General features: G+C 42.9%; 1 protein-coding gene across 1 annotated transcript in view; it reads left to right on the forward strand.

The window, feature by feature from the left end:
• The first annotated feature begins 1123 nt into the window (after positions 1-1123).
• Positions 1124-13942, forward strand: part of LOC109900023 (extracellular serine/threonine protein kinase FAM20C) — a 102313-nt gene continuing 89494 nt past the window's right edge. Inside the window, exons 1-3 of the mRNA XM_031835283.1 lie at positions 1124-2586; positions 2976-3154; positions 5826-5904. Coding sequence (XP_031691143.1) covers positions 1847-2586; positions 2976-3154; positions 5826-5904 — 998 coding nt within the window. The 5' untranslated portion in view covers positions 1124-1846. The remainder of the gene's footprint in view (positions 2587-2975; positions 3155-5825; positions 5905-13942) is intronic.

The following is a 13942-nucleotide window of genomic DNA, read 5'->3' on the forward strand; positions in this document are numbered from 1 at the left end:
AATTTCTCACTCACTCACTTTAGTACACACACACACGCATGACCGCAATCATACACACAGGCAGGCAGGCAGGCACACACACACACACACACACACACTTCCAATTTAGTGCCCGGATTGACAATTATCATTATGTTCCCATCTAATTTTGCCTTTACAGATACTTAATTAGTCCTCACGGTTAATGTACTGTTTTATGTAAATCCCTATAAAGTCTAAGCGCATCCATATACCTTTGTGGTGTGGCGTGGCACAGACCCCACTGTCTGTCTCCTTTCATGTTGTTAAGCCATGCTGCTTTTACTGTAGCTATAATGTCATCTCAAAAGGTAATCATGATGGACATGATCGGTCATACAAGACATGGTCCAACCATCCTAACCCTAACCATCCATTCAGTAGCTTTACGGCCAGTCAATTAGCCATAAAGACTACCATTGGTCTGTTGATTGGGAAGTGAAGGCAGGCGATGTGAATATTAGCTGCAGCCATCTGCTGTTTCTGTACATTTCCATACTGCCAGGTATTCCTGTAGTTGTTTTTGGCCACATACATTTGTTTTATACATGTTGATGATGCTGCTGTACCACAGGAGGTTGGTGGCACCTTAATTGGGAAGGACAGGCTCATAGTAACGTCTGGAACAGAATTAATGGAATTCCGTTCCAGCCGTTCACTCCATTCCAGCCTTTATTATGAGCCGTCCTACCCTCACCAGCCTCCTGTGTGTTGTACAGATAATGCAGTGCTGATTTGGCTGAATGGAACCCCTGGACTGACACTACCATGTCTCCATAAGGAAGCATCCATGATGCAAGCAGACGCACTTCACTAATCAGTAGCCATAAATCATTGAATGTATAGTATTCACACAACATTGTGCAACAGCGGATTTTCGCCACTGTGATGAGACGCCCTCTTCTTGCACATCCTGGATGTGCAGGGGGATATTTTCAACAATACAGACACAGGCAGGCCAGGCACTTGAGCCTAAGGGGTTTGCTGTCCTCATCCTCTCTCTATGACTGAAAGAGAGACTCAGCCAATCTGTGCACGGTGACGCACCGCAAGGCTGGATCTAGATGCGCTTCATCATCATATTTAACACACCCACCCTCGATCTCACGCTGGACAGACAGTGGTTCTCTTTTTCCTCGCGCAAAAGCCACATATTCGAGAGAGAAAGCGAATCGGCACCTGTCCGAATTATTTATTTGATTTGTCTCGTTTTGGTTGTTTTGTATTGCCTGTCGTTATTCCGGATTTGTTGTGTGATCATTGACATATATTTCATACTGGGTCACTTACTGTGCAATAGGCTATATGTGAACTAATTCACTTAGCCTACACTTTTTTAATTTAATTTTTTACCTGCGGCGCTTTTCAACGTTGGTTCGCCGTTTATCGTGGCAAAGGAGGAATCTCAAATAGTATTTTATTTATTTATTATATTTTGACATTGGTGAATAGCGCTCTCTGCGCGTTTCCTATCCCGGACTGGACCAATGCGTTGTCCGTGGCCAGCGGATCCACGATAGCCTCGTTTCTCACACCGCAGAGTTCACGCTCAACGGCCGGACGGATGTGTGCCAGCAGACCCCGCGAACACACACCTCTGATGGATCATTTATCTACCGTTTTTCAGCTTTTATTTCGGGCCCCTTGCACTTTCTTTATACCTTATGTTGTGCATAAAGCCTTGAGGTCGGACTCGGATCTATAGAGTAGAAAGCAGTTGAGATAATGCCGCTTGCTCAACTTGACCGTTGGTCTGAACCGAATCGACCTGTTTTACCTGGGCGCATGCGGAGAATCCTCTCGTTCTGAATCACAAAAGGAGCCTTCTATGTGGTTGGGAATACAAAAGTTGAACACTGAAAACTTTAGTCTACTCAAGACGGCTATAAGTGAAGATGGTTTCGTGTTCAACGTGTATTTCATTAAATTGGCATCCAGCGTTATAAACATAATCAGTGATGTAGTGAGTCTGTTCATATGCGTGCTCATCATTTGCAGTAAATACTCACAACAGCTCAAACAGAGGACTATGAAGATGCTACTCTTCCGTAAATTCCGGGTTTTGATTCTCATGGTGTTTCTAATCGCCTGCTCGATGCACATCTTGATAGACTTGTTACCAAAGCTGGAGAGGCGCGGCAACACCGGCTGCTCCTGCTCGCACACGCCGAGCGAGGGCCCTCAGAACTGGGCTAAACACCGAGCCAGGTCGGGAGTGGAGTCGGGCTGGCCTAACAAACACACTCTGAGAATCCTCCAGGACTTCAGCAATGAGCCAAACTCTAATATCTCTTCCCATTCTCCGGAGAAGATCCCCAAAGCGGGGGATAAAACGGAAGCCTTTATACGGCCTGAACATTATGCGCAAAATGGTGACAAAAATAGACGGTTTATACCGGACACTGTGCTCAACAAAAACGTACCTGTCAAAGGTTCAAGGTTGCGGGCGCTGTTTGACCACCCATTATTTAAGAGAGCCTTACCATCTCTGACCGACGAGGACACATTGTTCAATGTCAACACAGACATCAGATTTGACACCAAAGGCGCCACAGAGAATCAGGAATGGTAACCTATATTTTTATAGATATTTATAGACTATCACCACAATCTGAAAGTGATTATTATCCTCCTCAAATTCAACATAAGACATGAACATACATTAAACAAACAATACACCTAAGATATGATATGTTAATGACAATTGTAATCGTGTTACTACATGAATAAAAGTGTTATTACACAAAGGGTTATAGGCTGCTGAACCGTATTATCAAATGTCCCTCTTGCAAATTCAAGTCCCTTAGTAAAACATGTCACCTCAACACACGAAACACTAAAACAGCTGAAGCACTAAAAAGGATGGTGATTCTGGGGTTACACAAAATGCATAATCATGTCATCCTCCCTGTTGTAATAACACTGATCACCCCCCCCCCCCCCCCCTCTCCCCCCAGGCATGCTGAGCGGAACATGGAGGAGTACTCTCCGACAGGAGGGGAGCTGACGGTTGACTCCTACCCCAACTGGCTCCGCTTCCACATAGGGATTAATCGATATGAGCTCTACTCCAGACACAACCCAGTCATCGATGCCCTCCTCAGAGACTTGGTCTCACAGAGAATCACCAGCGTTGGTAAGTCAGAGGAGAGAAGGTAGCTTCTCTATAGCCTGGTCCCAGATCTGTTTTTACATTGTTCAGCCAACTCTCATGCCATAGAAGTTGAGAAACTAGCCTGGTTACAGATCTGTTAGTGGTTTGTTTAGCCACCTCCTCTGACTATCATTGACACAGATAACTTGGCGAAGGCACATACAGATGGGACGAGGATAGTTTGTCCTCTGTATGGCACAACAACAGTAGTCAGAGGACTTGGCTAAACGAAACACAGAAACAGATCTGCGACCAGGTTCTCTCTCCAAATGCAGTGAAATGAGAGGATGCAGGATGGATTCAGCTTGGTCTGGCAGTATGGCCAGCTACATGCTGCTCCCTCCAGCCCATGTAATTACACAGCTATATGACTACTGAGAGGCCAGGATGTCAATACCAATTGAGACTACAGAAGCCATCAGTTGGTAGTTTGGGTTTTTCTTTATATAGCATGCCTAGCTACCGTCACATCTACTTCACTCATTCACAGAAAGAATACAATACAAATGATCAATGGATATTATATACTGTATATTGATAATGTATGACAAATTCAATTTTCTAGTTGATAGGTGACATATTTGGTCATGTGTAACTCACACTAGGACACGTAGAACATAGAGCCTAAAGCCTTTGGGTCTGTTACATCAGGGCATCTTTATAGAGTGGGTATGCCAACAGTCTAGAGACTGAAACGTTGACATTTTCCTCTTTAACGGTTCACCCTCTTCTCGCCTTTGCACAGCCCATGTCAACATCTCTTTACATGAAACAATATTTTCTCAAAGCTATTATGGTATTTTTCAAAGACTTTGTGCCTCTTTTTTTGGGGCCAATTTGCTTTACGGCCAAGAAATTGACTTGAATTTTGTCCCTTTTTGGATGTGAGGATTCCATCTTCTGCCCTCTGAACAGCTGTCTCAGGAGTCCCTGTAGAATGGCTTATTATGTTCTAGGTTCTAGAATGAGAGAGCGAGAGAGAGGGAAGAAAGAACAGAGAGAGAGAATAAGGGAAGAAAGAAGAGCGCGAGAGAGAACAGAGAGAATGGAAAGAACAGAGAGAAAACAGACAGCGATGTGAATGCACTCTTTGTCCTTCACCTCCCAGTCTCCTTCCTGATCAAACAAACACTGTGACATCATCTGTCACTCAGTCACACAGTCTGAACTAGAGGTCGACCGATTATGATTTTTCAACGCCCGATACCGATATCGATTATTGGAGGACCAAAAAAGGACCAAAAAAGCAGATACCGATTAATCGGCCAATTTATTTATTTGTAATAATGAATATTACAACAATACTGAATTAACACTTATTTTAAAATAATATAATACAACAATAAAATCAATTTAGCAAAAACAAAGTGTTGGAGAAGAAAGTCATGTGCCAATATGCAATATGTGCCATGTATGTTCCATGTACAAATATGTGCCATGAAAAAATGTGTGCCATGTAGAATATGTGCCATGTAAAATATGTGCTATGTAGAATATGTGCCATGTTAAATATGTGCCATGTAAAATGTGTGCCATGTAAAATACGTGCCATGTAAAAAGCTAACGTTTCAGTTCCTTGCTCAGAACATGAGAACTTATAAAAGTTGGTGGTTCCTTTTAACATGAGACTTCAATATTCCAAGATAAGAGGTTTTAGGTTGTAGTTAATATAGTATTTATAGGACTATTTCTCTCTATACCATTTGTATTTCATATACCTTTGACTATTGGATGTTCTTATAGGCACTATAGTATTGCCAGTGTAACAGTATAGCTTCCGTCCCTCTCCTCACCCCTACCTGGGCTCGAACCAGGAACACATCGACAACAGCCACACTCGAAGCAGCGTTACCCATCGCACCACCAACGTGACCCATTGCACCCCTTGCAGCGCAAGGGGAATAACTACTCCAAATCTAAAAGCGAGTGACGTTTGAAACAGTATTAGCGCACACCCAGCTAACTAGCTAGCCATTTCACATTGGTTACACCAGCCATTAGGCTGATAGGCTTGAAGTCATAAACAGCGTTGTGCTTGTGAAGAGCTGCTGACAAAACGCACAAAAGTGCTGTTTGAATGAATGGTGACGGGCCTGCTGCTGCTTAGTCAGACTGCTCTATCAAATCAGACTTAATTATAACATAATAACACACAGAAATGCGAGCCTTTGGTCATTAATATGACACAATTTCACTAGTTAACTGTACAGTTTGCAAGATTGGATCCCCTGAGCTGACAAGGTGAAAATCTGTCATTCTGCCCCTGAACAAGGCAGTTAACCCACCGTTCCTAGGCCGTCATTGAAAATAAGAACGTGTTCTTAAATGACTTGCCTAGTTAAATAAAGGTATAAAAAAAAGAAAAAAAGAAAGGAAATTGGTGCCCAAAAATACAGATTTCCGATTGTTATGAAAACTTGAAATCGGCCCTAATTAATCGGCCATTCCGATTAATCGGTCGACCTCTAGTCTGAACTGAATCAGTGGGAGAGGTTGACCATCCTCTGGAGAGGGAAATTCATTGCGTAATTGATTATATCATCTCTGATGATTTCCTTGTACTCTACAATGTCATCCAGTGAGAATGATTCTGCCATACTGTAATTGCTGTCAATGATGATTTGAGTTGTTTGTCTTTGTGTATCTCCAACAGCCATGAAGTCTGGAGGCACACAACTAAAACTCATCATGACGTTCCAGAACTACGGACAGGCTCTGTTCAAACCTATGAAGTAAGTAGACTGCTTTATAACAAGCAGAAATGCGTCTCATGGTGATGTATTGTATAGGTTCAATAGGCTATTCGTACAGTGCCTCAGGGGGACAATCTAGATGAATAAAGGTTAAATGAAAACTAAATTAATTTTATTTAACCTTATTTGTATCCAGGTTGGCCATATTGTAATGATAATATACTTCCTCTGAGAGACTTGGTCCTTTGGTCCTAATCCTTTTCATCATTGTTATAGCTAGCTGGGTTTTAAATTGAATTACTTTTGTTATCGTAATTGGTTAATCATATTCACCCTCCCGTGGTGTGTGGCCTCAGTGGCAGTGTGGAGAGCTGGGTTAAGCCTGTGGCTGATCCCAGGGGGGAGAAGGAGGAGGAGGAATGGGAGGAGGGAAGGGGAGAAGGTGGTGGAGGAATAGGAACAGGGAAGGGGGACAAGGAGTAAGAGGAGGGAAGGGGGGAGAAGGAAGAGAAGGGGGGAAGGGGGAGAAGGAGGAGGGAAGGGGGAGAAGGAGGAGGAGGGAAGGGTGGAGAAGGAAGAGGTGGGGGAAGGGGGAGAAGGAAGAGGAGGGGGGAAGGGGGAGAAGGAGGAGGGAAGGGGGAGAAGGAGGAGGGAAGGGTGGAGAAGGAAGAGGAGGGGGGAAGGGGGAGAAGGAAGAGGAGGGAAGGGGGAGAAGGAGGAGGGAAGGGTGGAGAAGGAAGAGGAGGGGGGAAGGGGGAGAAGGAAGAGGAGGGGGGAAGGGGGAGAAGGAGGAGGGAAGAAGGGAGAAGGAAGAGGAGGGGGGAAGGGGGAGAAGGAAGAGGAGGGGGGAAGGGGGAGAAGGAAGAGGAGGGAAGGGGGAGAAGGAGGAGGGAAGGGTGGAGAAGGAAGAGGAGGGGGGAAGGGGGAGAAGGAAGAGGAGGGGGGAAGGGGGAGAAGGAGGAGGGAAGGGGGGAGAAGGAGGAGGGAAGGAGGAGGAGTGAAGGGTGGAGAAGGAGGAAAAGGAGGAGGGAAGGGGGAGAAGGAGGAATAGGAGCAAGGAAGGGGGAGAGGAGTAGGAAGAGGGAAGGGGGAAGAAGGAGGAGGAGGAGTGAAGGGGGGAGAAGGAGGAATAGGAACAGGGAAGGGGGGAGAAGCTATTCATAGGCTGTCATTACTAACTCCTTCAGTCTAGTCATATTAAGTCAAGCGAGACACACCTCAAATCAGGAGAGGAGAATCAGGAGAAGCATACTGACATTTTAAACCAGGTGGTTCGAGCCCTGAATGCTAATTGACTGAAATCTGTGGTATATCTGACCGCATGCAACGGGTATGACAAAAAAGTACTTTTTACTGCTACTAATTACATTGGTAACTAGTTCATTATAGCAATAAGGCACATCAGGGGGTGTTGTATATGGCAATATAGCACGTCTAAGGACTGTTCTTACGTACACAATGCAACATGGAGTGCCTGGATACAGCCCTTATACCACAGCCCTTATACCATATACCACACCCCCTCATGCATTGTTGCTGAAATATGCAATCAAAATCCATCCAGATTTTCTCTATGTGGTACACTAATATTACATTTGAACAAAAACAGAAATTACGTTTGTTTGGGATTTGAATCTATTTGTTGTTTGAGGCTGTCAACTCATGTCTGATATTATCTATCCTCTTGGTGTTCTAATCTAAAGACAAGAGGGGCAGGAGGAGTATGAGACTTATTTTCACTCCCCCGTCTTGATACATTTAATTTAACAAAGCATGGCCATCAGAACTGTCTTGATGGCAGAGTTAGACCCCAATCTCCATCCAGCTGGACTGGCAGACATTTCCTCTGCACTATTCCCTAGACAATATTGTGAACCGACACACACACACACTTACATTTGAGACATTTTGCAGACACTCTTATTCAGAGGAATCAGTGTTAACTGCCTTTTGCATGGGCACATCGACAGATTTTTTTCACATTGTCTGTTCGGGGATTCGAACAGCAAACTTCCGGTTACTGTACCAACACTCTTAACCGCTAGGTTACCTGCCGCCACACACACATGCATACACATGCATGCAAACACTTGCACACTCACACACACACTGCTCCATAACACCCCACCAACTCTCTCCTCAATCTGTTTGCGTGTTGCCACATGGTGCATCAAAGAGACAGAGGCTGCAACATCAAAGGCTTCACATCAGCATCTCCTCTGAACACAAATGCAAATGCATCAACATTTGCGAGAGAGGAGCAGAGCGTCTGGGTACCAATCTGGCGACGGACTCTACCAGTAAACTGGGTTCAGAATAGAATGGCACCGAGCAGGTGCAGAACAGAGCAGGAATCCAGTAGTGCTGCTCTGTATCAATCCTATGTCTCTCTCTCTCTCTCTCTCTCTCTCTCTCTCTCTCTCTCTCTCTGTCTCTCTCTTTCTCTCTCTCTCTCTCTCTCTCTCTCTCTCTCTCTCTCTCTCTCTCTCTCTCTCTCTCTCTCTCTCTCTGTCTCTCTCTCTCTCTCTCTCTCTCTCTCTCTCTCTCTCTCTCTCTCTCTCTCTCTCTCTCTCTGTGTGTGTCTCTCTCTCTCTCTCTCTCTGTCTCTCTCTCTCTCTCTCTCTCTCTACCTGTCTCTCTGTCTCTCTCTACCTGTCCCTGTCTCTCTCTACCTGTCTCTCTGTCTCTCTCTACCTGTCTCTGTCTCTCTCTCTCTCTCTCTCAATTCAATTCAATTCAATAGACTTTATTGACATGGCAAGTTAAATTACTTGTCAAAGTATACAGTACCAGTTAAACGTTTGGACACACCTACTCATTCAAGTGTTTTTCTTTATTTTTAATAAATGATAATAATGAAGACATCTAAACTATGACATAACACATATGAAATCATGCAGTAATAAAAAGGTAGCCGCCTTTGCCTTGATGACAGCTTTGCACACTCTTGGTATACTCTCAACCAGCTTCACCTGGAATGCTTTTTTCAACAGCCTTGAAGGAGGGTCCCACATATGAAGAGCACTTGTTGGCTGCTTTTCCTTCACTCTGCTGTCCAAATCATCCCAAATCATCTAAATTGGTTTGAGGTCGGGTGATTATGGAGGCCAGATCATCTGATGCATCACTCCATCACTTTTCTTCTTGGTCAAATAGCCCTTACACAGCCTGGAGATCATCCGGAACCAACCTGGAAGCAAAAATCTCAAATTTGGACTCATCAGACCAAAGCACAGATTTCCACCAGTCTAATGTATATTGCTCGGGTTTCTTGGCCCAAGCAAGTCTCTGCTTCTTATTGGGGTCCTTTAGTAGTGGTTTCTTTGCAGCAATTCGAACATGAAGGCCTGATTCACACAGTCTTCTCTGAACAGTTGATGTTGAGATGTGTCTGTTACTTGAACTCTGTGAAGCATTTATTTGGGCTGCAATTTCTGAGGCTGGTAACTCTAATGAACTTATTCTCTGCAGTAGAAGTAACTCTGGGTCTTCCTTTCCTGTGGCAGTCCTCATGTGAGCCAGTTTCATCATAGCGTTTGTTGGTTTTTCCGACTGCACTTGAAGAAACTTTAAAAGTTCTTAAGATTTTCCAGAATGACTGACATTCATGTCTTAAAGTAATGATGGAATGCCTTTTCTCTTTGCTTATTTGAGCTTTTCTTGCCATACTATGGACTTGGTCTTTTACCAAGTAGGGCTATCTTCTGTATACCACCCCGTACATTGTCACAACACAACCGATTGGCTCAAACGTATTAAGAAGGAAAGAAATTCCACAAATGTACTTTAAACAAACCACACCTGTTCATTGAAATGCATTCCAGGTGACTACCTCATGAAGCTGGTTGAGAGAATGCCAAGTGTGTGCAAAGCTGTCATCAAGGAAAGGGTGTTTACTTTTACACATCGCAAATATAAAATATTTTTGATTTGTGTAGCACTTTTTTTGCTTACTACATGATTCCATATGTTATTTCATAGTTTTGATGTCTTCATTATTATTTTACAATGTAGAAAATAGTAATAATAAAGAAAATCCCCTGAATGAGTAGGTGTGTCCAAAATGTTGATTGGTACTGTACATATAACAAAATAGTGGGACCAACAGCAATAATAATAGTATTAGTGGAAATGGGATTACCATTAACAGAAATTATGTCTACTTATGATAAGGTAAAAGGTTTATGTTTTGTCTCTATATGATATGGTAAATATATCCAATGCAAAAAACATCGACATTTAAATTGGATTAATATGCATATATTCCCGTTAATTCCCAAAGAAAGTTTCCACCTATGAATATTCCCCAAAATGTGCAACCATACTCTGATCACTCTGACATCAATGAAATGTAATTCAACCAGTCAATAGTAGTAGACCAGTCTCAACCAGTCAATAGTAGTAGGACCAGTCAATAGTAGTAGACCAGTCTCAACCAGTCAATAGTAGTAGACCAGTCTCAACCAGTCAATAGTAGTTGACCAGTCAATAGTAGTAGACCAGTCTCAACCAGTCAATAGTAGTAGACCAGTCTCAACCAGTCAATAGTAGTAGACCAGTCAATAGTAGTAGACCAGTCTCAACCAGTCAATAGTAGTAGACCAGTCTCAACCAGTCAATAGTAGTAGACCAGTCAATAGTAGTAGACCAGTCTCAACCAGTCAATAGTAGTAGACCAGTCTCAACCAGTCAATAGTAGTAGACCAGTCTCAACCAGTCAATAGTAGTTGACCAGTCAATAGTAGTAGACCAGTCTCAACCAGTCAATAGTAGTAGACCAGTCTCAACCAGTCAATAGTAGTAGACCAGTCAATAGTAGTAGACCAGTCAATAGTAGTAGACCAGTCAATAATAGTAGACCAGTCTCAACCAGTCAATAGTAGTAGACCAGTCAATAGTAGTAGACCAGTCTCAACCAGTCAATAGTAGTAGACCAGTCTCAACCAGTCAATAGTAGTAGACCAGTTCTCAACCAGTCAATAGTAGTTGACCAGTCAATAGTAGTAGACCAGTCTCAACCAGTCAATAGTAGTAGACCAGTCTCAACAGTCAATAGTAGTAGACCAGTCAATAGTAGTAGACCAGTCAATAGTAGTAGACCAGTCAATAGTAGTAGACCAGTCTCAACCAGTCAATAGTAGTAGACCAGTCAATAGTAGTAGACCAGTCAATAGTAGTAGACCAGTCAATAATAGTAGACCAGTCTCAACCAGTCAATATTAGTAGACCAGTCTCAACCAGTCAATAGTAGTAGACCAGTCAATAGTAGTAGACCAGTCTCAACAGTCAATAGTAGTAGACCAGTCTCAACCAGTCAATAGTAGTAGACCAGTCTCAACCAGTCAATAGTAGTTGACCAGTCAATAGTAGTAGACCAGTCTCAACCAGTCAATAGTAGTAGACCAGTCTCAACCAGTCAATAGTAGTAGACCAGTCAATAGTAGTAGACCAGTCAATAGTAGTAGACCAGTCAATAATAGTAGACCAGTCTCAACCAGTCAATAGTAGTAGACCAGTCAATAGTAGTAGACCAGTCTCAACCAGTCAATAGTAGTAGACCAGTCTCAACCAGTCAATAGTAGTAGACCAGTCTCAACCAGTCAATAGTAGTAGACCAGTCTCAACCAGTCAATAGTAGTTGACCAGTCAATAGTAGTAGACCAGTCTCAACCAGTCAATAGTAGTAGACCAGTCTCAACCAGTCAATAGTAGTAGACCAGTCAATAGTAGTAGACCAGTCAATAGTAGTAGACCAGTCTCAACCAGTCAATAGTAGTAGACCAGTCAATAGTAGTAGACCAGTCAATAGTAGTAGACCAGTCAATAATAGTAGACCAGTCTCAACCAGTCAATAGTAGTAGACCAGTCTCAACCAGTCAGTAGTAGTAGACCAGTCAATAGTAGTAGACCAGTCAATAGTAGTAGACCAGTCAATAGTAGTAGACCAGTCTCAACCAGTCAATAGTAGTAGACCAGTCAATAGTAGTAGACCAGTCAATAGTAGTAGACCAGTCTCAACCAGTCAATAGTAGTAGACCAGTCAATAGTAGTAGACCAGTCTCAACCAGTCAATAGTAGTAGACCAGTCAATAGTAGTAGACCAGTCAATAGTAGTAGACCAGTCTCAACCAGTCAATAGTAGTAGACCAGTCAATAGTAGTAGACCAGTCAATAGTAGTAGACCAGTCAATAGTAGTAGACCAGTCTCAACCAGTCAATAGTAGTAGACCAGTCAATAGTAGTAGACCAGTCAATAGTAGTAGACCAGTCAATAGTAGTAGACCAGTCAATAGTAGTAGACCAGTCTCAACCAGTCAATAGTAGTTGACCAGTCAATAGTAGTAGACCAGTCAATAGTAGTAGACCAGTCTCAACCAGTCAATAGTAGTAGACCAGTCTCAACCAGTCAATAGTAGTAGACCAGTCAATAGTAGTAGACCAGTCTCAACCAGTCAATAGTAGTAGACCAGTCTCAACCAGTCAATAGTAGTAGACCAGTCTCAACCAGTCAATAGTAGTAGACCAGTCTCAACCAGTCAATAGTAGTAGACCAGTCAATAGTAGTAGACCAGTCAATAGTAGTAGACCAGTCAATAGTAGTAGACCAGTCTCAACCAGTCAATAGTAGTAGACCAGTCAATAGTAGTAGACCAGTCAATAGTAGTAGACCAGTCTCAACCAGTCAATAGTAGTAGACCAGTCTCAACCAGTCAATAGTAGTAGACCAGTCTCAACCAGTCAATAGTAGTAGACCAGTCTCAACCAGTCAATAGTAGTAGACCAGTCAATAGTAGTAGACCAGTCTCAACCAGTCAATAGTAGTAGACCAGTCTCAACCAGTCAATAGTAGTAGACCAGTCTCAACCAGTCAATAGTAGTAGACCAGTCTCAACCAGTCAATAGTAGTAGACCAGTCAATAGTAGTAGACCAGTCTCAACCAGGCAATAGTAGTAGACCAGTCTCAACCAGTCAATAGTTGTAGACCAGTCAATAGTAGTAGACCAGTCTCAACCAGTCAATAGTAGTAGACCAGTCTCAACCAGTCAATAGTAGTAGACCAGTCAATAGTAGTAGACCAGTCTCAACCAGTCAATAGTAGTAGACCAGTCTCAACCAGTCAATAGTAGTAGACCAGTCAATAGTAGTAGACCAGTCAATAATAGTAGACCAGTCTCAACAGTCAATAGTAGTAGACCAGTCAATAGTAGTAGACCAGTCAATAGTAGTAGACCAGTCAATAATAGTAGACCAGTCTCAACCAGTCAATAGTAGTAGACCAGTCTCAACCAGTCAGTAGTAGTAGACCAGTCAATAGTAGTAGACCAGTCAATAGTAGTAGACCAGTCTCAACCAGTCAATAGTAGTAGACCAGTCAATAGTAGTAGACCAGTCTCAACCAGTCAATAGTAGTAGACCAGTCTCAACCAGTCAATAGTAGTAGACCAGTCTCAACCAGTCAATAGTAGTAGACCAGTCAATAGTAGTAGACCAGTCTCAACCAGTCAATATTAGTAGACCAGTCTCAACCAGTCAGTAGTAGTAGACCAGTCAATAGTAGTAGACCAGTCTCAACCAGTCAATAGTAGTGGACCAGTCTCAACCAGTCAATAGTAGTAGACCAGTCTCAACCAGTCAATAGTAGTAGACCAGTCTCAACCAGTCTCAACCAGTCAATAGTAGTAGACCAGTCAATAGTAGTAGACCAGTCTCAACCAGTCAATAGTAGTAGACCAGTCTCAACCAGTCAATAGTAGTAGACCAGTCAATAGTAGTAGACCAGTCTCAACCAGTCAATAGTAGTAGACCAGTCAATAGTAGTAGACCAGTCTCAACCAGTCAATAGTAGTAGACCAGTCTCAACCAGTCAATAGTAGTAGACCAGTCAATAGTAGTAGACCAGTCTCAACCAGTCAATAGTAGTAGACCAGTCTCAACCAGTCAATAGTAGTAGACCAGTCTCAACCAGTCAATAGTAGTAGACCAGTCTCAACCAGTCAATATTAGTAGACCAGTCTCAACCAGTCAAAAGTAGTAGACCAGTCTCAACCAGTCAATAGTAGTAGACCAGTCAATAGT

Source organism: Oncorhynchus kisutch, linkage group LG11 (genome assembly GCF_002021735.2).
Source record: "Oncorhynchus kisutch isolate 150728-3 linkage group LG11, Okis_V2, whole genome shotgun sequence".
NCBI lineage: Eukaryota > Metazoa > Chordata > Actinopteri > Salmoniformes > Salmonidae > Oncorhynchus > Oncorhynchus kisutch.